Source organism: Oxyura jamaicensis, chromosome 2, assembly GCF_011077185.1.
Source record: "Oxyura jamaicensis isolate SHBP4307 breed ruddy duck chromosome 2, BPBGC_Ojam_1.0, whole genome shotgun sequence".
Lineage (NCBI taxonomy): Eukaryota > Metazoa > Chordata > Aves > Anseriformes > Anatidae > Oxyura > Oxyura jamaicensis.
In genome coordinates, this window is record NC_048894.1 from 106377819 (window position 1) to 106405596 (window position 27778).

The window sequence follows — 27778 nt, forward strand, 5'->3', positions numbered from 1 at the left end:
ACCTCACAACATTAGAAAAAAAGGCTGGCATAATGGGATTCCAAATACTGGACCTGGCCTGTTCCTGGACTGACTGATTTGGTCAGGACACAAGCAGAGTTCTCTCATTTTATTTGCACAGTCATAGGGGAGTTTCCATCTGTTAGTCATATTCTTATATGGGCACCATGCAAAGCATGTCAGCATATCACTCTGACTTCTCACTCTTCAGTACAAGGTCTCATCTATTATGTATTTGGCCAATCTCACTGGAGTCCTATTTCATGGTGTTGCCAAAATCTCTGCTTTCAATTTAAGTAATGACTATGGCACTAGTGCATTTGAATAATTTGGCTAACTGGATCTCCTGATAAAATTATTAGCATGATCTGAATGCTATGAGCACATATTTTCATTTTCAAACCAGAGAGAATTATATGTAAGTAGATGTTTTTCACTAAGAACTGGAAACTAAAACAGACACATCTGATCTGGTACCCACCTAGGCCGAACATCTGATTAAACTGGAACCCATATTTTCTGAGTGCCATTTTTCTGTCTGGAAAATGCCCCGCACCCATGACATCAGGACATACCAAATTAGAAAGGGTGCTCTGTGAGGAAATTGAGCTCTCCCTTGGGGCTGCTTCAAGGGCCTGTTGGCCTGGCCCTCACAGTGCCAAAACCACCGTCCCTTCTGCAGTCAGGTGAAATACTGTGGTCACAAACCTCACCTTGCACCCTGAAGGCTTGCTGCCCCCAGTAATGAGGAAGGCCCAAGTAAGTACAAAGCAGGAAACTCAAGGCAATTGAGTTCTTGACTCTGCTCCAGTGCCATGGTACTGGGTTCATAACACAAACTGGACTGCCAACAAGATGGCTTCCACTGGTGGAGCTGGGTGTAGGGAACACGTCTCAAGTGGGTGCTGCAGGATTTGTCACACTCAGAGCAAATGCTGAACGTAGGAGCAGATACGGCACTACGCCTGTAACACCTGTCTTGTTCATGTGAAGTTAGCAGGTCAGGTCCCTGTTATTCTCTCTTCCCTCTGGGAAATGAAGAAAGTGTGATACAGACATGCCCACTGCCTGCCCACAACACAAACCAAGGATGCTGTAGGGCCCTTTGAAGGTTTTGCTGCAATCTGTGCTGGTTTTGCATACTCACCAAGGAGACCAGTGTACCAGAGCAGCTTGGCTGGGCAGTCCCACTCCTTTAGGGTGCTGTCAGTAGCAAGGTGTGAATGTGGGGACTGCCTGCGAGTCTTCATGTTAGAAACTGTGATAATTAATACATAAAAACATATCAAAGAGCACACGCATTGCCTCCCCAGAAGAGTGACTGAACTCTTATTTTACATGTATTGCTGTCCTGTCCTTTTACTCTGCTGTTGCTGAAGCAAAGAAAACACCTCAAACTCAGATCATTAAATCAGGCCTAAACATCAATCACACTTAATTTCAGAACAACTGTTGTTAAAAAAAAAAAAAAAAGGACAAGTAGTAAAAGCAAGCAATATTTGTTAACATAAACTGAAGTAAGCACTGAAAAGAGAACTGCAGGAAAGTGTTGTACTTGCTATGGTTTATTCCACATCCTGATTTCACATCCTGACTTAATTCAGCATAAATCTGAAACAAAGCCAATAAATCCACTTTGCATTTACCCCAGGTAACTGAGCAAAGACCTGGAATGTGCTGGTGTTAAATTAATAGGCTAACTAGCACAGATGGAAACATAATCCCGAAAACTGTTCTTCCTCTTTCTTCACGTCACATTGCATTTTAAACGTACCCAGACGCTGAAACTACTGCAGAACTGAGCACTTCCTTAGTTACAAGGACAGCTTTTAACAGGCATTAATACTTTGAATTCACATGGGCTAGGTATTTAGTAGGAGACTGAATTTAAGCAGTTGTTTTTGCTATAGAGAGCTCTGAGCTGCCCTGGGATCTATCAGGTTGTAGTGCTCTTTGAAGAGAGCAGTCCGGCAGTTTTCTCCAGAAAGTGTGCTCAGTTTCCTACTGCCTACCAAGACTGAAATAAGCCAATTGCTTTACTGATCTTCTGTCCATGCTGCAGAGCCTATATATTTTCCAGCATCTATGAAAATGCTCCTGAGAGAAAAAAAAAAAAAAAAGAAAAAGACCGATAAAGGCTTCTTTTTCGACGGGAGAGGGTAGGTGGTGTTCCCTAAAGCAAACTGTGTGTTATGTCTTTAGCTGAAATGCAGTCAGTCTTTCTAGTCACTTCTTCAAATTGGTCAAGCAGCATCTAGAAAGAAGAGTGGTGGTGTTTTTTTGTTTTTCAATTGCAATATGGGAACAGATATAAATTAATCCCTTCCTATATCAGTAAGTCCAGTAGCATATAGACAGAAGAAAAGCTCCACCATCAACACTAATAGATGACTATAAGCTCTATTGATTTCTGCAGAAGGTACTTTTTATCCCTGCAGGTAGTTACACTTGCATGACTGGGTGTCTGTCCTCAAACCCATCCTGTATCACCCGATAGGTGCCTACATCACCCGATAGGCGTGTCACTGGATGAAACAGGTCCTTGAAGGCTCAGGGCAGCATTCTTCAACCAGGCTTGTCCCCTAGTGCTCACCAGGACAACCTGAGCCTGCAGGTCAGCTCTGGCCATCGCTAAGGTATATGTAGTGCTCACAAAAGCCCAAACAAGATGTTTTTCCTGTATGTTTAGCACTTATCTTCTCATATTAGCTTAGTGGTTAGAGTATTTACAGCTTATGCGGGAGATCTTGTTTCATGTCCTTAAGCTGGACATTAACCCAGGGATCTGTAATTCTGTGTCTATGCCATAAGGCCATGGGTCGTTCTTGGGTAAGACTCTATCAGAGAAGCCGTTTAAATAGCCGTGTATAGCTTTGTATAACTAACTACACATCCACTAAAGCAAAGATATGAGCCACACTCAGTGATAACACAGCTGAGTGAGAGAAGAAGCAATTCTCTCTCTGACTCTACAAATATTTAGTTACAAGAGCCTGGAAAAGTTCTCTTACAGAGCAGCCTGGAATCCAGGAGCTGGAACATTCCCTTGGGATGTGTTTCACTTCATGACTAAGCAGCACATACTAGTTCTAGTTAATGACTTGCATTACCTTTGAATGACTCGCCAGATTTAAAGATCACGGCTTAAATAACCAAAAAAATAAAAAAGAAAAAATAGAAGTTTCCAGTGTAGTAGAGAAATTGCTCCAGGAGAGAATGAAGACAGAAGGAGAAAGATTATAACCTGAGTCTTAAGGAGGACTTGAACAGTCCTTATAATACTGGAAACCACAACGATTCTGGTTCATCCTCCTGTTTGCTCAGCCAGATGAATACAGTGACTTGGAAGAACAATCCTTTCGTAAGATGATTTAAATGCAAAAGCAACAGAGCAGGGCTGTCTGCCCATGCAAAGGTGTAGTTACCTGATGGTCTGAATTGAAACTAGAATTTCTTAGAATTTCAGATTTATGCAAGTTCAAGCAAGGAAATCAGTAAAGTGGTCTGAAAACATGTTAAGTTTCTAAGAATGACCTTATTTTTCTTTTGTCTTGCCTACTGTGTTGGCTATAAACTCAGGAAACAATGTATTCTTCTAGAAAATATAAAATCAATTTATCCTAGTTCTGGTTCTTCTAAATCATGGCCATCGTATTCATACTATGAATTATGAATATATCATATTCATAATATGAATTATAAGTCTCAAACCACGGAGAAAATGAGATACTATACAAGAACAGGGTTGACCCAGACCTCTGGATTGCTGATTTTTTTTTTTAATCAATTGACGTGTGGGTGAGAGTTGATCAAAAAAAAAAAACGTTTAAGATCAAGTCAGTTCAGCTGTATTTTAATGTGGTTGTAAAGGGATAAACCACTCCAGCATTCCATAGAGCAGGTTTTTTTCTTTGAGGGTTATGAACCTTAGGGACTATTCAGGTGGGTTACTGAAGGTGCTGAGGATACATCCATGGCCCACTGTCCTCTCAGGGCAAGATCTGACATCAATCAGCATCCCTATGCCTCTCCTTCCATGTGGGGCAGCAGCATATACATGGGCCAGGCTGGAGTTGGTATACACTGTCCGGTTTCTCACCTGGTAATGAATGAAGAACATGACATGGTGACAGCATATCATGGCATGCATTAATTTGTTAAAGTAATTCAGCCAAAGTTTTCCTTCCACAGAGTTAGCATTAGCAATTAGGCCCAGGGCTGCCCCCTTAAACAAATGCCATTTACAAAGCTAGACTTTGTACTTCAGTGAATGCGGGAATGACCAGCACTAAGAACTCAGGCCATTAGTTCCAAAATACTTTTTAAATTGCATAATCGCCCCTTCTAAGGAGGTAACTAGATCTAACTAAAACCCTCCCCATTTAATCCACTGTTTTGAAAACAAACAATACTGGCATCAAAGAAGAAACACTGCAGATGCAGGTTTTAACTACTTTAGCAGGGCAGTTCCACCTCAGGATCTTGTTGCATGACTGAATTATGACAACTCTGAGGGTCCTGCAGGAACACAGCATGTGGCTGCTTTTAGCATATCACTAAGAGGAGACAGAATGATTTAGTTAAACTTTCACCCTGGAGGTTCCCACTAATACATTTTACCTTGGGTTTCCTATAACCTAGCAGCACATACCCAGTGGCAGTTAGCACAGCACGGCTGGCACACAATAATTCTCTGAGCAAAGTAATTCGAGTGTGTCAGAGCCTTTACTTTTACGGCCTTTACTCAGATCTCCAAACTTCCAGTCTTTTATGTTGGACACTTTACCGCTAACAATTATTTTCAGTCAAGATTTTCCCTTTTTATCCTCCTTAACTGAACTTTGACAACTAATTTGCTATCTTAGTAGGAGCTACTGAAAGAGCTGTATTATAGTTAAGCTCCAGAAATACTTCAGTGCTACCACTGAGATGTGAAGCTACACAGAGCAAGGGAAGACCACAAACAGTGTCAAGGTCTCCCCCCAGTTACAAAAAATAAGATTAACAAATACAAGAACCTAATTTCCTCTGCTTCAGAGAATAAAAATCCGAAGTAATAATTTCTCACTGATACCAAAGGTAAACTCATGATAAAACTCACCTCCTGGTAAGGCACCAAGAAAGAACATAAAGTAGCTAAATATAGTCTCTGTAACATAATAATCCAACTCTCCCCTAAAGCATCTCCATCTCCTGTTCTTAAATGGGGATCGTAACTTGCCCACAATACCACAGCAAATGAGGACTTGCAAAGAACCACAAGATCACATTTTTCCCATTCCACAAATGCTACCAGACTAGAAGTGCCCAAAAGCTGCCATGGAAGACAATAGCTGCCTTTTTCTGCAACTTTTGCTCTTCTGGTCATCAAGATTATTCATGGCATGAAAAGCTGCAGGATCAAAGATCACTCCAACTTTTCACTGAGAACCAAGGCTTGGCCTCTGGGCCTGGGATAACAGCTAGCCTTAAAGAAGGCTCAGCTGAGTCCGAAGCCAACTATCTTTAAACTGACCTGGTTATCTTTCAACTGACCTGGTTATTGAATCTAGCTCTGGATCAGCACTGCTCTCCGCCAGGCCCAGATTCCTTGTGCAAATCCTCCCGAGTCAGTGCTTCATGACCCAGCTGTCACACAGCTTTGAAGTGCTGCCTTACGTATCCAAGGCTCTCCTTTCCCTTTTAGTAATCTACTTACATGTTCTCAGAACTCCTCCTCGGTGTTGTAATTCTAGTTTGACACACCTCCAGGCACACCAAAAAAAAAAAAAAAGAAAGAAAGCCCAACCCAAAACACATGGCACTCAGGCTTAGCAAAGGAATTTCTCAACCAGTCGCTGCAGAGTCACAGACTTCTGTAAAGCAACACCAGGACTGGGACTTCCTCACTCCACGGACTTAGCATTGCCTCCACATCAGCCTAAGTTTTGTCAGCGTTTCAAGATAGTCAAAGCTTTTCCTTCTTCCCCTCTCACCAAGCACTCCTGATTACAAAGAACCACGCTCAACCTCCTACATGTCTATTCAGCCCCATGGTCTCTCCCCTCCTCTTGTCCAACTGAGAAGTAGCAGGTCTATCTGCCAGACTTGTTCCCTTGGGTAAAAACAAAAAGAAAGAACTGAAAATAAAATAAAAAATCCGAAGTCCCTCACTCCAAGGGCCTCATCCAGCAATTTCATGTTCAAGCCAAAAACTGTCCTACAGTGGCTGTTCTCTGAGGTGCCTCGATGCTTTTTCTGGGAAGACAGCTCATAATTCAGAATGGATGTCCTTAATGCAGTCTCCATTTTGGGGAGTGCAAAATTCTCAAGCGGACTGATGACAGACATCTGCTAGACATGGGATGCAGAAAATATATATTATTATCTGTATAATCTTTGTAAAGATTTAAAGTATCTATGACACTTTTACCCCGGTGCATACAACTGTATGTTGAGACACAGGTGTATTACACTGATTATACTCCCCAGGGGCAAAAAGGAAATTACAATACGTAAGTTTGTATCTCCCATAATCACGACTGAAAAAGTGCTAATTAATGAATTGTTCTCAGTGGACAGACAGCTTTCAGGGGCCCTGTTTTCATGGTTCATAAATCAGATTTTATTAGAAAACAGACTGACCAGTGAGAGCTGCAGCAAAATTCGAGAGCTTTTCTTCCTATCTAAGATACATTCTTGCAAAGTCTGTGCAATGCCTGATGCATGCCTCTTATTTCTTCATCACAAATAAATCATTCATTGCCTCTAATAATTTTGGTACAGACCGTCAAGAACTGAATTAAAGTTGAACAGAAACAGAAGCTTTCAGGATCTAAAGGACAAACTGAGGTTATCATGTCAGACGCTGTAGAAGATGAATGTACAATTTGACCTGAACCAAACTTCAAAGTCAATGAAGGCCAAGTAAAGATAAAAAGAAAAATGAAAAAGATTTCAGCAATTACTTCACACTGAAATTGTAGTAGTAGAGAAACATGCACTTAGGTTAGAAACAGCTTGTATGACTGATAAATAACCTGATACTTAGAAAAAAGAGGCAAAATGTAATATTATTTTACATAGTTTGTTCTTTTCATGTTACAGTACAAATAGCAGCGTTGTCAATTTCATATAATTCAGATGTTCTCCATATGAATAATAGCAAGGGGAAAAATAAAAGTAAGGGGGGGTAACGAGGGTTCTTCCACCCTACCACTAACCTAGAGACCTACTGAGCTATTTAAAAAGGTGGCAGGGAGGAAGGCAAACGATTTCTTTCCCAAATAAGCTATATTCCATAGAATTCTCCGCAATTATCTTTATGGCATCACTTATATCCATCTCTACAAAATTGTATTACTTCAAAATAGTGTAATGCTTCCCAACAGCACTGCCCAAGTTCCTCATGGAATATTATAGAATTCTGAGGTCTCCCAAGATTATCGCTCACTGTAACAGCTACAAGAGCTCGGAAAATACAGCTAAAGATATAAGTAGCACACGGGGATCCTTGCCAAAGCTCCCTGTCAGCTTATCCTCCCACTCCTTTCTCCTGCTGCAATGAAGCACGGTACAGAAGAGAGACAGGCGGTGAGTGGCACATCTTTGCATCCGCACTGCATTTTTAGATGATCATTCTACAATCAGTTTAAAATGTCATTTAGGTTAGACGCTGGCAGCAGCATGGTCAAAACATCTGAATCAGTGGTTTTGGCCCAACAAAAGGCTCTACCAGCAAGAGCTGCCCAAGTATTCCTTGCCACGTTCAAGAGAAAATTAACGAGTAAATCTTTTGGCAGATTACTAATGACAAAGAGGTATTTTCAACTAATCATTATTTTATATGAAATGAGCTCATGATCTCAGGATGGTTCTGGCTGTAAGGTGGCATTACATCATTCACCCTCGCTGTTGACACTGGGGCTTTTGGCACACATTTGACAGACAACACCTGTCTTGCTCAAATTCAGATATGTAATTCATTACTAGTCCAGCTCTCCTGATATGCTAATCAGGGAAGCCGCAGCTCAGATAAGGATAGGTTTGCTTTATGTTTTGTTTTGGCTAGGACATCCATATCTGACTCATAGGAGGACTAGAAAGCACAATCATAAAGAATCTTGTCCCAGCAGCAGCTTCTACGTTCACTACCACATGCAAAACCATTCCAGTGAACGCCACTCTAGCCACTTCATTGAAAGTACACCAGCAGAGATCACTGACTGACAACAGGTAGTGAATTTAGAACCACAGCAAGCCCGCATCCAGATACATTTGGGCCTCTAATTTTTTTTTTTCCTTTTCAGGCAAAGACTCAATTTTTCTAGTCTAACAACAGCTATACACATATTTAAGGTGTATTTCAAGTGTTTTGCAAATTAGGCCTGAGGTCTGCACACTAGCAGTTCTATTGCGTCTTTGTGGCTGGACATGATCTCTTCCAGGCTCTAGCTGCTGTGATCACTGCTATTGACAGAACAGGATCACCCACCCTCTAAGCTCCGATAGCCACGCAAGTATGAGTTAGCAAACAAGGATCTATGCTGTCCTCAAAGTATGTGGAAATCATGACATCACTGAATTAAGTAAGGACATCTAAAATAGCCTTCTTGGGTTCTGTGAAGCAACGTGAGAAGCTGAATGTCCTAACCACCTCCTGTTCATTTTAAAATAGATCAAAATTATCTCCTTGGCACTCTCAAAAGAAGGGGGATTTCCTCCGTTCTCAGCACCAAAGCAAGAAGCAAAACCACACAGCTCTGGGAGCTCCTGAATTGCCAGCACTAGAAGTTAATAAATAATTTCTGACTTGGATATTACGATGAGGTTTAATGTTTCATAATCGTACCCTCTTTGATCTGCAAGTCTTTACATAGGTGGTTCTGTGTTCTGAATTTACAGGAACAGCCACTGCTTCAACTAGCTTAAGAGAACCGATTTCCATTACTTCTTACTCAAAATTAAAAAGAAGTATTTCCAACAACATAGTTGAAGTCATCATTGTACTGCTACCAGCAATTGAAATAAAAGCCTTGTCATCAGTTACCCATCGTTTAAATTTCACTGTTGATCTACTGTAATCAAAAAGAAGAGGAAAACAATTGGAAGTATTATTGACTTCTTGGTGCTAGAAATTAGAAATTGAATTCTGGTAAGACAAGTTCCTGTTTAATAACTTTGCACAAAACTAACTTCACCAAGACAAACTTTTTTCCTTTTTTTTTTTTTTTTTTTGTGTGTGTGTGTACGTAGAGAAGTCAAGTGGACCTCAGATTTGATGTTAGTAAGTCACTCATCACCTGTGCAGTCAGTGTGGTTATGCTCATGTACTCATAACCGTAAGCAGCACAACTTTGGCTTTACAAACACAAATGGCCTATCGAGTCTTTAAAAAGCTCACATAGTTCCCCAGGGAATTAAATGCTTTCCACGTTCATCTGCATCTTTGTGTCTCGTGATTGTATCATCCCATTTCAACTGAGATGCAAACTGATCACCATTTCTCTTGTGCGTAGGGCATTCAAAATTCCCCCCCTATGGGTTTGTTACTAAGAACATACCTGAACCTCCCTCAAAGCCTTTCCTTCTGCAGGGATATTCATGCCTCTACCCAATCATTCTCATGAAGAAGAATAAGCCTTTTCCATTCTGCAAAATGCATCTGAAACTGGCCCACAATTTTTCAAGTTATGGGTGTACTCTGCAGACCAGCAGACAAGGGCAACACAATTGTGCTGAACTCCTTTCCATAGGAACCCACAATAAACTCCCTCATGGGGTTCTACTACAATGTTAATGACTGCAGCATTTCAAAGCTTTTTCAGTGCCACAGCACCTGCCTGTACCGATCCCTGCCCTGACCCTCTCAAGCCTTTGGCCTATTTTCTGAGCTTAGGAGTACAGCTTCCCCCAGAACACGCTGAGATTTTGGTTTCACCCCTATTCAGCATAACTTCCATGGAGCTCCTGATTCCTGCTGCTTTTTGGCTATGACCAGCAGTACATGATACTGCAGAACAGATACCAGCCAGCCCAGGAGTAGCTCAGACTGATCTGGTCTGTGAGGACACGTTTTCCCTCACCCCTCTGCCCCACTTTCACTGAAATCCCTGAGTTCCAGCAACATCAGATGATGTTTCAAAGCAGCATTAGGCACGTTCATGGCCCATCCAAACAAACAAAAAGTACAGCCATGATTTACAGTGCATCAGGCAGTGACTCGTATAACTGCCTCCCCTGAGAGCTCTTTTGAAGTGTACATGAGTCAACAGACTGACAGCAAAGCACAATGTGCCATCACCAGGCATTCATGAGTAGCCTCACTGTTTCTTCTGCGGCACGTCTCATTCTCCTGTCTCCAGTATATCTCTTTTATGTCTCCCTCTGGCTCTGTCAAAGCAAGTTACACTTTATTAATTTGCTGATCGGGTCCATTCATACAGCAGAAATTAAATTAATGAAAGGCACAGCCTCTTTGAATGCTAGCAGAAGCAGCATTTAGAGCACCCTGCCTCACGGAAGCGCATGGAAGTTTTCCTGTATGTCTGAACTAGGCCAAAGTCTCATTTCCAAACTCTGAGAGCACCCAGACACTTTGAGTGTGGATGTTTGAGTAATGCTGAGCCCCTCACTCAAAGAAGCTTACTTGTCTATGCAGTCCACAGTCCAAGTGGCCTCATGTTTATCTCTGCCAACGCCTGCAGCCTTTTCTGCCACTTCAAGCTACTCCTGACACTGGGCCACCAACATTTTGTGACAGGGGCACTGTATTTCTGAAACAGCACTTAAACTATTTTGTCATTTCAGGACATTGCTGAAAATAATCATTGCTGTGACTGTATTAGCAGCTGTGGTGCATAACATCTATGTGGACACGAAGGTCTGAAGTCAGCTTTGAGAGTGAAAAGTAGTATGGCTGTAGTATAGTGTGGTGCTTCATCAAAACTAAGCAGCCTTGCATCTCAATTAATTGATGGAGCAGGAATGCCCCAATGACAAGACCATATTGCTAGTGGTGCTCAAAGTTAATTTAGCATGACGTGTCATTTGTACAGGACATAAATTCTGGATGATCTACAAAAAACTCCTACAGAGGTGTCTCATTTCCATCAGATGTGGGCACAATATGCACACCACTGCAATCATTTCTGCTAAGCATTTCATTCACTAAGCATTCAAAAAAATAACATCATTACCAAATGTACAAAGCAGCACCTTCCATCTACACGTGCATGATTATTCCTGTGGTAGTAAGACAACAAGAACAATGACAAAATGTCATTATCAAGAATCAGAGATATAGCTACTAGCACCATGTGCATATTTGCACGCACAGAGATATACCAATGTATGCATGCAGTGCTACACGTTCATTGCTTTGTGTTTTCTTCTGAGACTTGAACCAACGGCAAAGGTCAGGACAGGTTGCTGTGTTTGCATACATGTTCTTAAGCACACACATGAGCATGTACTTACAATACAACTAACTGCAGTATTTGCAACACAAATGAAGCTTTTTCTTTCTGCCTACCTCTTACAACTTGCTTTCATGTAATCCTATATAATCAATGTAATCAAATGATTCAGGTAAACAATAACCCTAAATCATGGTCTGATTCCCTAGTATCACTGGGACACACTGATTAATACATACACTATTGACTAAAGTAAGTCAGAAAATATTTCAAACTGACATTTTACCTGATGACATGCTGAGCTCTTAAAATATTCTGCATGGAGAATACATACATACAGGTCATATCCACGCATACAAAACAGAACAGCAGTTTAAAGCACTCTGTGTATTAACATGAGGCAACAAAATAGAATAGATAAATAATTTTTGTGTAAGTACTCTTTTTCTTTTAGATTGGTAGGATCTATCCAAGAAATCAAATTTTGTTTTATGAGTAATGTTGCATGCTTTTGTACTGAGACGTAGGTACATTTACTGTACTGCTAAGAAATATGGCAAGAAACAGCACAGAACTGTAAGAAACCAGCAGTTTGTTCTCAGTATTTTATCTCTATAGCATTGAACAATCTTTAACAATCATTTAACAATCTTTAAGCTTCTGCATTCAACAGAATACCGAGTAATGTAACACCATTTAACCCCTTTATTCAGGGTGAATAATATGTCAGATTTTTAGTGTCATACAATGTAAAGCTATTCTACTTCGAAGAACTTTGAGAAATGTTTTGAAGGATGACAATAACACCAGATTCATTAATAAGCAACGAGCGATGTCTTTTATGCAATCTTTATCTCCACCTCTCTCAAATATGTGATTCAATGCCTGTGTTAAATAACCAAATAAAAGCTCAGTTTAAGGGGGATGCCTAAGGAAGAAAAAGAAGGGATACATTTATTTCAGCAGTTTCAGACCTCTGTTCATTCAAACACAGCTTGAAAGCCTACACCTTGCATAAATTCCCCACTCCTCTCCAAACCTGCCAAACTCTCAGTGAGAATAAGTACTTACAGCCACTTAGGCCTTAGATTTCAAGCTGGTGCCAGGGTTGTACATCACGTATGTTGTAGCTTCTACTCAGTTACCAGTGGTAACCAGGAGGCTCTTTATTCTAGAACAAGAAATATGACTCAACAGAAGCAGCCCTGGCTCCAGAACACAGCTCCTGCTAACCACAAGACCTAATCATGCGTGGCTGGGCACTTGTGTATTGCGGCATGAGGTAGGCATGTTAACTGAGAATAGACAGAGACAGGTTAACCATTTCACAGACTCTGGTGCTCTGTGTTCACTACAATTAACTGCAGGTGTATGTGATCTAGTATTAAAATCACCAACAGTTTCTTCCCACAGAAATGAGTGGGAACACACCACTAATGTCCATTTGTTCAATACTAATTATCTTTCAGCTAACAAGTCAAAAATAAATATGGGAATTTTGTAGCTTTCAGTGTTTTGATTTAACTTTTAAGGCTAAAAGGTTCTGTCTTCAAAGGAGAAGTTACTTGGCAAATTAAAATATTTCAACTAATGTGATTTTTAAACAGAAACACTAGCCAGACATGCAGCTTGTTTAGATTTAGTGTGTTTCAGGTACAGTTGATTGAAACAGCTGTATGTCAATTATCTGCCTTAACTGCACACAGGTAAGATAGTCAATTAGCACCCTGAAAAGCTATAAACAGCATAAAAAGTCACTCAAACAAGCTGCAGCCTTCTGCTACACTTTTCAGGACTAACCAGTTAATCAGAAAGCTCCACACCTGAGGCTTGTTTATCTCTGTTTATATCTGGATCCTCAGCCATTTGAGCAGCCCACACAAGACTGCTAGCATCCAGGTGACTTGAGTCCAGCTCCTCAGCAGATTAATGACCTTACTTAGACTTGTGAGGTTGTCTGACCTCATAAGGGGTAGAGAGCTGGGGTAGGTATAAGAGAGCCTCAGTATTTCCTGGTATTGGGATGTGTAGCTATTAATATGCCTTTTAACTGCAAGGATGAAGGGAAGATGTACATTTCAGGGGTTTAACACTTATCTGGTCAACCTATTTTAGCAGCCATGTAAAGCCTTGTATTTGCTGAATAAGGGTAGTTTGTTCACCTAGCTTCACTTCTTACTTAGAAGGTCTTCTTAACGAGACATGAAGCCTGCACACCACTGATCTAGTTTTCAATCCAAGGGTGCTTACAGTCAGGCTACTAATACGCTCACTTCACACTGAGGATCCAAACTCAACTGCTTGTATGTTCAGTGTCTCTAACCCACTGCCGCAACTTCCCCAAGTTCCCAGGACACTCTGGAAAAACAGCGTGGTTCTGCCAGCTGCAGGACAAAGAACAATTAGCTATGGCTCTTCGCACCTAGCTAATTATACAGGCCACAGAGCACCCATGAAGCACTGAAAATGTACTCCAGTGTGATTTATTGCGTTTGAGATGACATCCCCAAAGAAGATCCAAATCATGAAGACCATCACAAAAATATTTATGTGGCTTCAGCAGTTACTCTTAAGAGCTACTCACTTAAGGTTTCTCACACTATTTAAAGTTCAGTGTTGTCACAAGTCCTATGCTGTCCCCAAAAGAGATATTCATGGGGTCATTGTGTTTTGAGATCCATGTGGCCTCAGCTGCATTTCTGACGTTGCTAAAGATCAGTTGCTGACAGGTTGCCCAGGACCTCACACATCCAAAGCCTGTCCTAGGAAGTGCCGCAGTAGCTGAACAGTTGTAGAAAGAGCATGCTACATAGAGACCCTGAAAGCCCCATTCAGCCTCCTTACTGAGTGTAGACAGCATATATACCTATTTCTCTGTCCTGTTCACTCATCCTTTATCTGCAACCCTTCAGGATTTGCATTTTAAAATCAAGTACATACACTGGGCTTATTTTCCAAAGGACTAAAGTACTGAGGCTGAGCAACTAAGAGCCTCCACCCAAGCACTGCAATTCTCTCAAATGAGAGGAGAAAAAAAAAAAAAAGGCAAACAAAGTCTTGATCAAATTCATTTCCTTACTTCCTTAGACTGCAGCTCTCCCCTTCTTTCCTTACATTCACACATGGGCCATATGCAGGCTTAGGGATCCTTCTTGGCACCCTAGATCATAACTGCAGACAGGCACAGTCCCAAGTCAACAGAGCAGTTGCCTTCAGAAGTCTAGGGCCTCAGGCTATGTCTAGGATTTTACAGAAAGGTAGCCAACACCCATTACCTATCACTTTAAAAACCTCACACGCCTTTTTCAGCAGTGAAAATGTAACCCATTTCTTGAGTCATTAAACCTCCTTTTCATGGCTCCACCTAGGTGAAAATAGCAACTCACTAATATCACCTGCAAGACAGAAGCACCAGTCCCTATTGCTACACATTTGTTCTTTAAGGCTGGGCCTCTCTAGCAGGCACTGAATCTTCTGAGTACTTTGTACATAAATGCTCAGAAAATAAAATAATAGCTTATTTAGATCTTCAACTGATGAAGTTGTGCCATCATGCTGCAAATTTGATTGGTCACACTCAGTTCGTTGCTCCTAACATCTAAAATTTTATTTAACCGCAAGCAGAATATTCTTTCAATATGTGAAAATTACAGATAATATGACTGTTAGATGGTACAACAGTTAAGATTAATAAAATAATCACAGCAGAAAAAAGAAGTGAATGCAATACCAATAGAGGAACAAAGCTGGTAACTTGGAATTTTCCAGGGCCTCCAGCATATATTCAGAGCAGGTACAGCACAAACAGCAGTGAAAGCTTTTCCAAATTCAATATACAGTGTTTAATTGTGGCCTGTCATAAAATCTCACCATTTTTGAATTAGTCTGCATCCCTTCAGTCTTTGTGCAGCACAAGGTAACATATGAATAGTTTTTTCTATACTATTATATCAAACATAATACCCACATCTATATTCTGCTAAAAAAGACATGAAAAATCTGAGGTCTCGGAATGGATTTATTTTCTACCCAAGTCTTCCACCCAAAAGACCAGGGAATGGCAACTCTGCATCTTTAGCAAGAACTTCGTTTTTTCCAAGTATTAAGCTGACTTTCAAGAGGTCTGTCTTCTGAGGCTTTTCTTCCCCACTCACCTTTGCTTCTATTGGCATCACTTTGTTAGTTCCCAGACCACAACAAGTACTACAATTTAGATTTTTATTAAAAAGAAAACCAATCATGTTATTATTTGTTATAATAATAACTTCATTATGATCATATTTTTTGTGCTTCTGCAAGCACAACTTTTAACTTTTCTGGTAAGAACAGCGATAACTTCAGAAATAAATGTTCCTGAAATATAGTATTTTAAAACCTTTTTTAATTATATTATTATTTTTTAGGGCAGACACTGAACAAATACCTGGCTGACCCATTATTTTGTTTAGACTAGACTACACTAAACAGAAAGTGAGCAGAGAGAAGTACTCGGGATTTTTTCACTTTAAATTAACATTTTGCCCACAAGAGAAATATCAGGTATCAAGTGCAGGTCTGTTTTAGGCTTTGTTTTCTTTGCCTTATTAGATGGTTTTCATACAAACAGTAACACTACGTGAAAAAGCTTAAGAGTCTTTCTAGTATTTGGACAGACAAATTCAGCTAAGAGAGGTCACCCTTGCTTAGGGTGCATCGCAGTAAGCCTACTGCTTTGTTCTTGATATGCACCAGGTTGTGGCAAAAGCAGGTTAGTTATCCCACAATTAGAAAAAAAAAAAAAATCCCCAAACCACATTTTTTGGTCAGCCATACTCACTTTACTTGCTTTACTTCTTCCAGATAAGCAAAAATTGATTACATAAATTGCAAAATTGCACCCAGTTTCAAATTTCAGGAAAGAAAGATCTGTTTTCTCCCATGCCCCAAATTCTTGAACTAGATTGAGACTGTTAACGACCATGTCGTTTGTCAGACTGATTATGATATGCTCACTTGTGTGACACTAGAGATAAGAGCCAGAGCCCCACCTCCAACCCCCCACCATAGAAAATAAGGTAAAGCAGGTACAAGGTGCATCTGTGGTGGACAAAAATGCTCATTTCTGCATAAACAGTGGGATTACATGCCTGAGATCTGTTCCTAGTCACACTTTCATTTTAAGTTAAAACCTGAAAGTGAACACTTACTCCAAGCAAGATTAAATCTATAATTCACTTTTAATTTTAATTTTACACAGTGGTCTGACTTCAAATTGTACACTTTCACGTTAATGCAAGCTTCATAAACCACTCCCCCGAGTATCTGTGCAGCTTTCAGTCTCAGAGCAGAAGTGATTATGCCATTTATGAAGATTCTGCATTGTCTTACAGTCATAACATTACTGCATGTACTTAAGTTGCCTCTGTAGTAATCATGATAATACTCTATTTCCATATGCTTATATACTGAGGCACAGATGTGGGGGAGGCCTATGTGGAAATAAGAGAGCAAGGGCTGGCACATGAGGAGTTGTAGGAGGCCCCAGAGAAAGACAGCACTAAAACCTGCTACAGGAGCAGCATTCCTCTTTACTGGTGTCTGAAAATCTCAGTGGCAAGCATGCATCACTGGAGCAGCTGATCTTCATCAAAAACGATAACTACTACCTGTTACCTCAAGTCTGTACTAAAGCCCATGCTGAGAACCGAAAGGTTGCAGACCTGACGCCATACCAGACAGGAATCAGTGTGATTCCACATATGGGATTTCTGAGCTTTGCCTCCTGTTTGATCTCTGACAAGCAGAAAAGCACACACATAAAAGAGCCTAAAGCACATCCAAGTTGCAGAGTCTATTACAGAGAAGTTCTGAAATGTTATGATCGTCTTCACAACTTTGATTTAACCTTTTCCCCCCCTTTCACAATGGCAGCAAAGTGAGCTCTAATTATGGGAGCACAGCTGGCTGGCATAATTTAGATTTCCAAAGTTTTTGAAAAGGTTCCATGCAAGGAGCTACCAGACAAAGAACAAGCTAGGGGAAAAGGCAAACAATTTTCACAAATGAAAATCTGGTTAGAGCAAGAGAAACAGTGCAAGACTAAATGGCTAATTTTTATTATGACAAAAGGTTAACAATAGGGTGTGTCCAGGTCCTGTACTCCGTTTTAATATATTAACTCAGCCCAGTGAGAGAGAGAAAAAAACGGGACAGTTGAAGAAAGGTGAGGTGCTGAAGTCTGCAGCTATCAAAAATGTATTTGGTAAAAGGGAGATTTGTAACTTCAGCATGACTCCCATTGCGTGAATGAATAATGCAATAACAAGCTCAACACCAAGACTAATACAAAACCGCATGCAAGAGAAACTTCAAACAAGCTATACATGAAATTGTTAGAGCCCTCTGCTCAGTATGTAGCAGCAGCCAAAAATAAAGCCTAACATGCTGGATTCCACAAGAAATAGGTCAGGGAGTAGTATCAAATACATATATACGGTAATCAGAGGCATAACCTCACTTAGAATACTGCATGCGGCATAAGTCACCTTTACTGAAAAATGGAATACTGTAGGACCAAATAAACTTGGGAAAGCACCAAGACAACAATCAAAAGGTGGGAGCAATTCTCATAGGAAAAGAGACTGAGAAAACTGATTTATTTTTTATCTTCAAAAGCAGACATGATGAAAGCACACAGAATAATGAATGGTATGGAGAAGGTAAAAAACAGGAACTTAGTTTTCCTTGTCTCAAAGCACAAGAGGATATTAAATTAAATAAACAGATAAGAAGAAAAAAAAAAAAAAGAAATGCCTTTTTATGTAAGTCACAATTCAACATGGTACTCTGCCACCGACTGCCATTACAATGTTTAAATACCATACAGATATTCAACATTTATACCAGTATGAAAACCATCCACCTATCTCAGTAACAAAATAAGTTGTATTAAGCTACTGCTTCAGGACTTATATCTAACTATTAAGGAATAGGATGGGACATTTGTGGGAAAGTATTACCTCATGTCTGCCTTCTGTGGCCTCTCCTTTTCCTAGACCATCTGAGACCAGTCAATGTCATGGATAAGTAAAGGTGAAGAACAGGGGTGACCCACAACAAGAATCCTTGTTTTTCTGTGCATAGGACAGAATTATCCCCTGAAAGAACAGTTATTTGTTGCATCACTTTATTCTTGTTGTGAAAGGTGTAACTTGCTTAACTTACCGTGCACTACTTAATTCTGCACAAACTATGGAGTAGTATGTTTCCTCACAAACACTTCAGTGGCATCTCAGTGTTCCAGAGAAATCAGTGTCATGTTTACTGTCGTGAAGTCCTATAAAGAGAGAAGACGTAATACTCTCAAGTTTATGAATGGGAAACTGGAACGAACAGTTTAAGATAATATCCACAAGCTTGTGACACCTGGATAACGATTTTCCAGAGCACTCCCTGTAGGGGTTTCTATGTCCAAAGCATGGTCTCGGAGACTATGGAGACAGTGGTTGTTAGGCATACAGTCCCAGCATCACAAAGCAAAGCACTTGTAAATAAGACACATACAATTTGTCACACAAGGTATCACATATGGTAGTGCAACAGGACAAAAACAAGCACGTAGGACACTCACAAAACTGTGGTGCAGACAATGATTGAACAACTCAAAATCTAGCCTCTCCAGGTTTTTTTCCTCTCTTTGAATCCAGTTCTACACATACTTACAGTGTGTCAATACAGACAAATCCAGACAGAGTTGAACTTGCTGTGGCTAAGCCAGGTTGTTCAAACCTGTTGGTACAGACATATCTTGATGCACGTGTAGAGCACACACTTACCCAAGGAGCTGCATAGAAGCCAAAGTTGCTCAGTGAGCAGCCTGAACAGCACGTGAGATATGATTAGTGCTGATACAGCTCCAGCAGATTAAGTAATACTAAATCCATAGCCTTGACAACCTGTGAAGAGAAACAGAGAACTGTGGAAAGTGATGTATTTTCTTACATACCAACTGCTTCTGCCTGCAAGTAGCAGCCAATACCAACACTCACGATCAACCTTTGGGCCACCAGTTTACTGAACCTCACTCAAAAATCAAATCATTCTCTACCCTTAAATTTCAGCTCAGAATAAGCAATGAAATCACCTGTTACCTTTTTAAATGCCATATTTTTCAAGCGTGTTGAAGTTTTACTATTACAGAAAGCTACAGCAGTTTTCTTCCAACCACTCTACTTTTTTTTTGCAAGCTTGATCCACCCTTGGACCTCCAATACTCATCTCCAAGTGCTAAGGGAAGTCAGAGTTTGTAAACAAACCCCCGGTACTGCCTCAACCTGACAATAAATGAAAACTGCACAAGGCCACTTTGTCCTTCCCCCAGTGCTTGCACCCACAGGGCAACTTGCCAAAAAGAAAAAGAAGTAAAAACAACACTTTTCTACTCGTGTTGTACCCGGGGAACGAGGCACATACACTTGCTCGTCTGGGGTCCTCTGGTCCTAGTCCGAGGGACGCAGACCTACCCTCCTGCTTTTTACAGCTTTGAAAGCAGCCATGTGCTAGGTCACAATCCATTTTCCCCTTTGAGTGAATTCCTCTGGACCAGCATTCCAGCGGCGTTAGAAAGGCTGTTCCTAACGCTCTTAAAAGCGAGTTTAAGCTCAGTGTGAGAGAAAAGCTTTATTTTTCCTCTCGTAAAAATGACCTCACCAATGACCAAAAAAAAAAGGGAGGGGGGGGGGGGGGGGCGTACGAGTTTGGTTCACAAACTTGCCAGCAGTCCCAAGGACAATAAACAAGCGTGAGCCGGCTCGTACGTAGAGAGGAAAATCTCTTCAGCTCCTCCACATGTCTTTTGTTAACTTCCCGTCATTACTTTTTTGGCACGACCATGCTTTGGGCGCTCAAAACACCAGCCCGAAGAGTCAGCTCTCACAGCTGGGAAGCAGGACTTTAAAAACACCCATCACAGAAAAAAAAAAATAGTATTTTTTTTGAAAACAACAACAACAAAAATCGCTCTCACACGCCACCCATGAGTCACCGCTCCCTCCAGAGACACAACTCGGCTCTCGGCGTTAAAAATACCCGAGCCTTTTCCTTCCGCGCTCCTACCGTACGGGGAGGGAGGGAGGGAGGGGAAGGACGGCGGCGGGCTGCCCCCATGGCTCCCCGGCACCGAGGGGGGACAAAATGGAGGCGGGGAAGCGGCGGGAACGGGGCTCCAAGGGCGCGCGCACCCCCCACAGCGGCCAGCGGAGGGCGGTTGGCGGGCGGTTGGGCGGCGGGTAACGGCCGGTAACGGCGGCTAACGGCCGGTAACGGCCCGGCACTGCCCTGAGGTACCGCAGCCACCCCCCCCCGGCCGGCCACCAGCCACCAGCCCAGCCCGGGGAGAGCCGCCAGCCCCGCGGCGGGGCCCCGTTGACTGCAGTTGCCCAAGAGCCGCACGCGCCCCCCGTTCAGGATGTAACAGCTGTTTTATCTCCGGCTAGGTCGCTGTAATTACGCTACATAAAAATAGTTACGAGGTGCCGGGGAGGGCTCGCTGTTAAAAAAGCGCCGTCGCTTCCTCTTCTGCCCTGAATGCGCGTTTGTGTGGACGGAGGGCGAGGGAGGGGGGAGGGAGGGAGCGAGCCCTGTTTTCGCCGTAGGAATTTATTATTTCATCAGCCGCTTAAAGCGCTCGCTCCCAGCCCGACATGCCTGCCCCTGCGCCTCCTCGTTCACAAACAAGCGAGCACGTGGCTGCGCGGCACTAAAACAAACACACGCAGTGCCCTGCACAAAAACACACCACATCCGCACGCCTTTTTTTTTTTTTTTTTTTTTAAAGGTAAGGCGGCTCGTTTTACTTTCCACACTAACACCCCCCCCCCCCCCCCCGCAGTTTCTCCTTCGGGGGTGCGGGCGAGCAGCGTGATGGGAGCTGGTGCGGCGGAGCCGAGGGCTCCCGCATTTCTCTCGTCTGGGAGGAAAATAAACTGTTGCTGCACCACGTGCTAGCAGGGATGAGTCAAGCTGTGAGACTTTTCTTTCAAGCCGTGAGCATGTGTCACGGCAAGATCCAGCGGGACGGGAGGAGGGGGGAGAAGAAAAAATAAAAAAATAAAAAATAGTAATAATAATAAAAAACACATAACAACCTTTTGTAAAAATAACCCCAGAAAGGGGACGCGCCTTGGCAGGGAGGGGGGGCTCCTGCCGTACACACTCTCCTTTCTTCTCCTTTCTATTCACGCGCAGGAGTGGGTGGTTCATCCGGCAGCAACAGGCGGAGGCTAGTCAAGGGCAGCTGTCAAAATCTCCCCCCCCCCCTCCCGCTCGCCCCCTTCTTCCAGTTTAATGATCAAACGGCTGCCTGGAAGAAAGGGAGGCTCGGCGAGCTGCGTGCGGGTGCGGGGGGACCCCCCCTCGGCCCTCCCCTCCCGCCTGGCGGAGCCGCAGCAGCCGGCAGGGGAGGAGAGAGGCGGCCGGGAGGAGGAGGAGGAGGAGGAGGCAGCGCCGCGAGTGCTCGCGTAGCTCCGGGTTACTCTTACTCACTGCTGGAAGGTGGGGGAGGGTGCACTCGTGTGTACCTTTTCCTCCCGTGCCGTCTCTCACTTTACCAAGCTGGGGCCAATCACCGCCAGAAAGGAACAAAGGGACGGGGGGAGGGAAGCCCACCCCGGCCACAGCCGCCGCCAGCGAGCCCCCGGGGAGGCAGAGCCCCGCGGCTCCCGCTGACAGCACCAAGGACCCGGCCCGGGCTCCTGGCACCGCGCTCCTCGCCTGCTGCTGCTGCTGCTTCGTCCTCCTCCTCGCCGAGTTTAAAAGGGGAGCAGCGGCCGGCCGGCAGAAACTTGGCTCAGCGGGCGGCTGCGCGGCGAGTCCGGCGGCAGCGGCGGCTCGGTCCTCGCCGTCAAGATGAAAAGTAAAAAAGGTACCTGCCTGCGGGGAGAGAGAGGGGGGGAGCCCGCGCCCCTTCCCCCGGCGGGGGCGGCCGTGCTCGGTGGGCTGCCGACCCCTATGCCCCCCCGGACCCCCTCTGGTCCCGCCGCGGCGGGGCTCGGTGCCGGGCTCGCAGCCCCACGCGGGTGCTGCCGGCGGCTGTCACAAGCCTGCCCCGCCGCCCGCTCCGTGCCGCGGCCAAGCTGTGCTCCCCCTCCCCGGCCGCTTCTCCGCGGTCCGGGCTGAGCCGGGGGGCTCGGATCGGCTCGGCTCAGCCCAGCTCGGAGCGGGACAGGCTCCGCCGCTCTTTGTCTGGCGCGTTGGGACGAGGGGCTGCGGGAACTCGCTGCCTTGTCCTGCTTTTCTATCCCTTAAAAGAGGGTGAAGAAGTACAAAAGTTGCACGCGGTTAGGGTTAAAAGGAGACGCACCTACTGCGGGCGGGGGCGGGGGGGGGGGCGGGGGAAAAACGAGGCTCTCTGGGTTTTCTTTGTGCTGTTTACGAAAACTTTGCATCGTGCTGCCCCTTCCCCCTGCGGTGCTCTCAGCGCCCTCGGACCGCGCTTTGGGGCCGGCCGCGTGTGCCCCGCGTTTTGGGGCCGGGGCGAGGCTGGCAACGAGCGGCTGCTGTGATTGACCAGCTTCGTGCTATGCTCCCGGAGCGCTCCCAGGCCACCAAGTGCCCCGTGGCGGAGGGCCGGCAGGGGGGAGCAGCTCGCTGCCCCACACTCAGGCTCTTTTCCCCCGTCGCTCCTTGTGCATGGCTCCGGAGCGGGCAGCCCATACGTGCTGGGCGAGCCCCGCGGGGTGCTGGAAACGAGGTGCCCCCCCGAGGATTTCCAGCCCTGGCGAGCGGCTTGGGGCTTGCACACAAAGGGAATGGGGCCACAAAGGCGCCCCCACTCCTGCTCTGCCTTGGGGTGCCCAGCCCCGCTGTCCGCACCTGGAGACACCCACCGCCTTCGGGGGTCTCCGCCTGGGACCTTTAATCCCCTACACGCATCGATTTTTAATTTAATTTTCCCTTGCATGGTTTCACTGAATTAATTCAGCCCGGTTATTTTTAGGACATTCCTATGCTCCCTATTTGCACAGCAGTGGTGAGCTGGTTTCCTGTCTGCTGTTGCTTCCATTGTTCAGACTTCTCTCCCCGAGGGCAGCTGCTGGTTGCTGAAATACCAAAACTCCCTGCACTTTCGGCTGTTGTTCTTGCCACCCCCGAAATAAATGTGTGTGAAAAGTGCTGACGTCGTTTCTAGGTATGCGTGTGTGTGTGTGTAGGTCTTTGTGTGCGAGAGAGGGAGGCAGAGCTCCGCTCCCAGGGTTTGGGGCTGGAACAATGGAAACCACGCAAGGTGACGGGCCTGGGGGGCTCCCGAGTGGGGCAGGGGGCCAGGGGCTTGCCTGGCAGAAAGGAAAAAGTGAGGGGACGGGGATGGAAACTTTCAACCAGGCGTTGGGGCTAGGGTGCCTTTGTTTTGTTCAAGGTTGGGCTTGTAGTTGTTTGGCATCTCCTGGCATTCGGGACTGGCTCAAGAAGTTTCAAAGAATGATTTTGTTTCAGATTCCTTGCTCGCAGTCCTAGAAAAATCCTGTTTAAACGAAAAAAAAAAAAAAAAAAAAAAAAAACCAAAAACATACCCAAGTCGGGCGGCTTTAGAAGCAACAGAGCTAAAGCTGTGAAATTCAAGAGAAAAAAAAAAAATGGTTTCTCACTTCTGAAAAATACTCAAAGGAAAAGATTTTTTTTTTTTTTTTTTTTCCTCCGTGGAAATTCCCTTATGCATTCCGTAATTCTTGCTTGCTTATGAATAATTCTAAACTAATTTACTTTTGTTGGGTTTTAACTTCACGTTAAACTTCAGTTCGTTTTTTTTTCCTTTTTTTTTTTTTTTTCCTCCTTTATCAGCCTGTGGGTTAAAACCCCGAGGACTGTTCCGTGGATGGTTTCATTTACAAATAATAACCTGATAGCAATCACACGGAACACACTCAGCTTGTTAATTAGCTGATTTAGAATACAGTCTTGCAAAGGCACAGGCGTACGTTCAAGTTTATACATGTGAGGAATCCAACTGAACTCGGTTACGACAGGATCGGGGCTTTAGATGGGAGCTAGTTCTGCTTATCCGTGCTCATAAAAATCCACCTTAAGTTCACAAAGCATCGACGGGGAGGGGTGAGAGCTTTTCCCGAAGGTGATCTTTGTCGGCTCCCTCTCTGGAGGGCAGAGATTGTTTCTTGTGGTATACTTTGTCCTGTTTTGAATAGCAATTGGCCTGTGCCACTTCCTCTGCGAGGCTCTTCCTCGACACAATGGGATGGTGGTGGGTTTCTTCCTGGTAGCCTGGATTTTCAGTTTTTGAACTCCCAAATTCATCTGCCTCAGCCTCTCCAAATGCTTTGCCCTCCTCCTTGAGTATTTCAGCATGCTTTCTTAAGGAGCAGTAGTTCATTTTGAAACCAGCTTCAGTCATTGCCGTACTCTTTTCCCAAGCTGTTCACGGCTGGGTGTGGGGCTCAGGATCATGCGCGGGACCCGGGGTGTAATCTGCCCTGAGCTGATTACAAGAGGACCTGTAAAGTCTCTGGGCTGCGATACCATGCAACACGGCGTTCAGTCATGTATGTGACTGCAGCTGGGAAGCCGGGGGGATAAAGTAATTTATTAAGGAGGGATGCTGATTGTGCAGTCCTTGGGTCATTAGTGGCACGGACCGCTTGTCTGTGGCAGTGGAGACCTGGGGCTGGGACCTCTGCGAGTGAACTCGTGCTGCTTTGGTTTAGTCAGGTAAAAGCAGCTCTTCTGTTTAGATTTAAACATGTTTAGGAGAGGACAGAGCGTAACCTGACGCTAGCCTGCTTTTAAGACGACATAAATTAGTAGGTCAGTTGGGGCTACTCGGCGTGTCCGCGGGCCTTTATTCTGGGTGTAAATAACAGTAAGCCAATGGTCCAGTGGTGGAACCCGGCCAGAAACCTTTTCAGTTGGGCCCTGTTAAAACAGGAAACCAGCAACGAATAGCCTGATTACTAACACGGAGGAAAAACAAAGCTGGGTTGTAATCAGCAGGAATGCTTTAATGAAAACAGAGCCTTGACAGCAACAACGTGGCTCCTGCTCTAGTAAAAAATATCAGCTGGGGCCGTGCGAGATTTGTAGCCAGGACTTCCTGTCGCTGTGCCGCGCAGGAGTATCTGTGAGCAGTTCAGAGGGCTGCTGCTCTATTTAAATGAGGAGAAGTTGTAACGCTGGGTTTCCTGCTTAACCCGAACCTGCTCTGTGTCACTAGCTCACCCTGTCAATGTGACACACCGAGCAAGCCGGTCAAAGGGCAGCTCCGCCGTTGACTCATTTCTTGCTAGGTGAGCTACGGTTAGTCAGACGGCAACTTTTACTTCAGAAGTGCCGAGGCAGAAGATCGTGTTTGCAAAACACAGAGAGCTTTTCGTGCTGCTGGCTTCGAGGCAGTTACTGTGCCACTTTCTCAGGTGGAAAAGAGCAACAGTTTTGTACCAAGTTTCGCTGCCGAGGCAGTTTTCTCTAATTCAGCGAAGCTGCAGTGGAGTGCTTCAGCTGTGCGTTAGGTCCTGGAGAGGTCAAGCCAAGTGGGGTGGTGATGCATGTCTGAAGGACTTCTTGTTACGCCACGTAAATATGGCTCACAAACTGTTAGACACCTCATTTTCTCATAGGAGTAGTTTCTTTGGCTCCTAGCCCTTCTTACTTCCAGTCTTCACTGTTTGCCTGTCCCTGTCTTCCAGAGTCCCGTCTTGCAGCCTGTTAAATTCAAACACAAACAAAAAACCCAACCCACCGGAGTGCTGCAACGCTTCTAGTTTCTGACAAACAAGAACAGCACATTTGAAAACATTGAATAATCTAGGCTAGTTTTAGCTAGTTTTAGCACTCCATTTAGAAGCTGCTTTGCAGAGCCATCACGTTGTCTGTGAGTGATCTTTGTTCCAAGAAGTGCTCCAGGACCCCATTGTGCAAGGCTTGTTCTCAGGTTAGATTGCAAGCATGACAGCACTTTGCATGAAGCTATTACAAATAGGAAAGAGTTTGCTCAGAATCATTTAAAGCAAACTCGACATACTTTCTATGTGAATTAAGAACCTGTTTACATAATTTAGGGGTTTATCTTGTGTTGGGCATTTAAATATTTTCCTATTGTTCCAGTTTCAGGACTGGATGACTTGTGGCAAATCATCCCAGGAAAAATACATCATGTCAGTTTGGTGTTTGTCAGTTCTCTAAATGAGCAATTGAGAGAATGAAAACAATACTGAGTTACTGAAGTAACCATGCCAGACACTTCGCAGATTGATCATCCAACTGGGAATCCTTGCATGTCAAAAATATGCATTGAAATCTGGATAACTTAAACTAAATGTAATGATAATGAAGCTACTCATAAATAGGAGAAAGAAAGAATAATTCACCATGTCAGCGTTGGCTGCAGTTTGAAAGTGGGGGGGAGAGGTCCTTCCCCCACACACATCGGGAAGTGTGGAGCAAAACTTTCACATACAGCCCTCTCCTTTTATTTTCCTTTCCTTTTTTCTTTTTCAATAACTTCATATAGTTTTACGCTTTCACAGCCACATGGTTTATATTTCAGGGCTGACTTTCTTTCCTTAAACAGAACTTTTGAATTATGGGTAGTTGCCCACATAAAATTTTGACTTGACATTTAACTCGGTTTTACTATTAGTGTTTTCAGTTTTGCTGTTATGAATGAGCAAGTTCCTTCTTCCTCCCCCTCCCTCCCTCCTCAACATGAAATGCAAGTTTGAAACAAAGCTTATTATGGGCTTCTTGTACATTTTTTTTCCAGAAGAGGTTTCAGAAAACCAGTTTATTTTCACTTGAAATTAGTATTGGATTGCACTATTTGAAATGTGTGGTATCTTATATAGATTTATATGTGGTTTTATAAGATTTCAAAAGTTACTGGTGAGCTTTACTTGGTGAGTATTTAAGATTTTCTGTGTATTTTAAAGTACAACTTGTTTCATCAGTGACCTATATATCCTATACCAAAGGAGTAGAATTGTAGTCTTCCTAGCGATTGGCTGTTAAGTACTTTTATTTACTTTATTTTCTTAACATAGCTTCAAGTAGTGAAGCGGTAAATAGTGGTGCATATATAGAAAGCGATAATCAATTTCTGAAATTCTTTCTTTGTGTTGTGAAAGAAAAAGGCATGCAGTTAACTTGTAAACCTGGAGACTGTAAAAAGTGCAGCACACAGAACATCCACTTCCACAGGTTGAAATACGAGATTAAAACCCTGAAGTTGGGAGAAAAATAAAGAGGGTGCAATCAAAGTGGTACATTAAATTTTTATTTTTTAATGATTGAGCTTGTGTAGCAGAGAACTGCAGTAAAATTTCAGAAGTCCATCTGTGGTTATACTATACTAGTGGACTTTTACCTGAGCTTAGGCACCTGGTTCTTTCCTTTTCCTG

The 27778-nt window shown here is 43.7% G+C and overlaps 1 protein-coding gene and 1 long non-coding RNA gene across 5 annotated transcripts in view; one reads left to right on the forward strand and one right to left on the reverse strand.

Moving 5' to 3' along the window:
- Nucleotides 1–18172: 18172 nt before the first annotated feature.
- Nucleotides 18173–20981, reverse strand: LOC118162356. The gene is made up of 3 exons (XR_004748410.1): nt 20903–20981; nt 19211–19330; nt 18173–18711 (listed from the first exon to the last, which is right to left on the reverse strand). It is a non-coding gene; the product is annotated as an uncharacterized LOC118162356 (long non-coding RNA).
- Nucleotides 20982–21856: 875 nt separating this feature from the next.
- TGIF1 (TGFB induced factor homeobox 1) overlaps nt 21857–27778 on the forward strand; it is a 9290-nt gene continuing 3368 nt past the window's right edge. Inside the window, exons 1-2 of one of the 4 annotated variants that reach the window (XM_035318474.1) lie at nt 21857–22296; nt 23371–23562. Coding sequence is in view for 2 of the 4 variants with exons in the window: in XM_035318472.1 (XP_035174363.1) it covers nt 22281–22296 (16 nt within the window). In the remaining 2 variants the exon portion in view is untranslated. The other 3 variants (XM_035318472.1, XM_035318473.1, XM_035318475.1) reach the window with 3 other exon arrangements.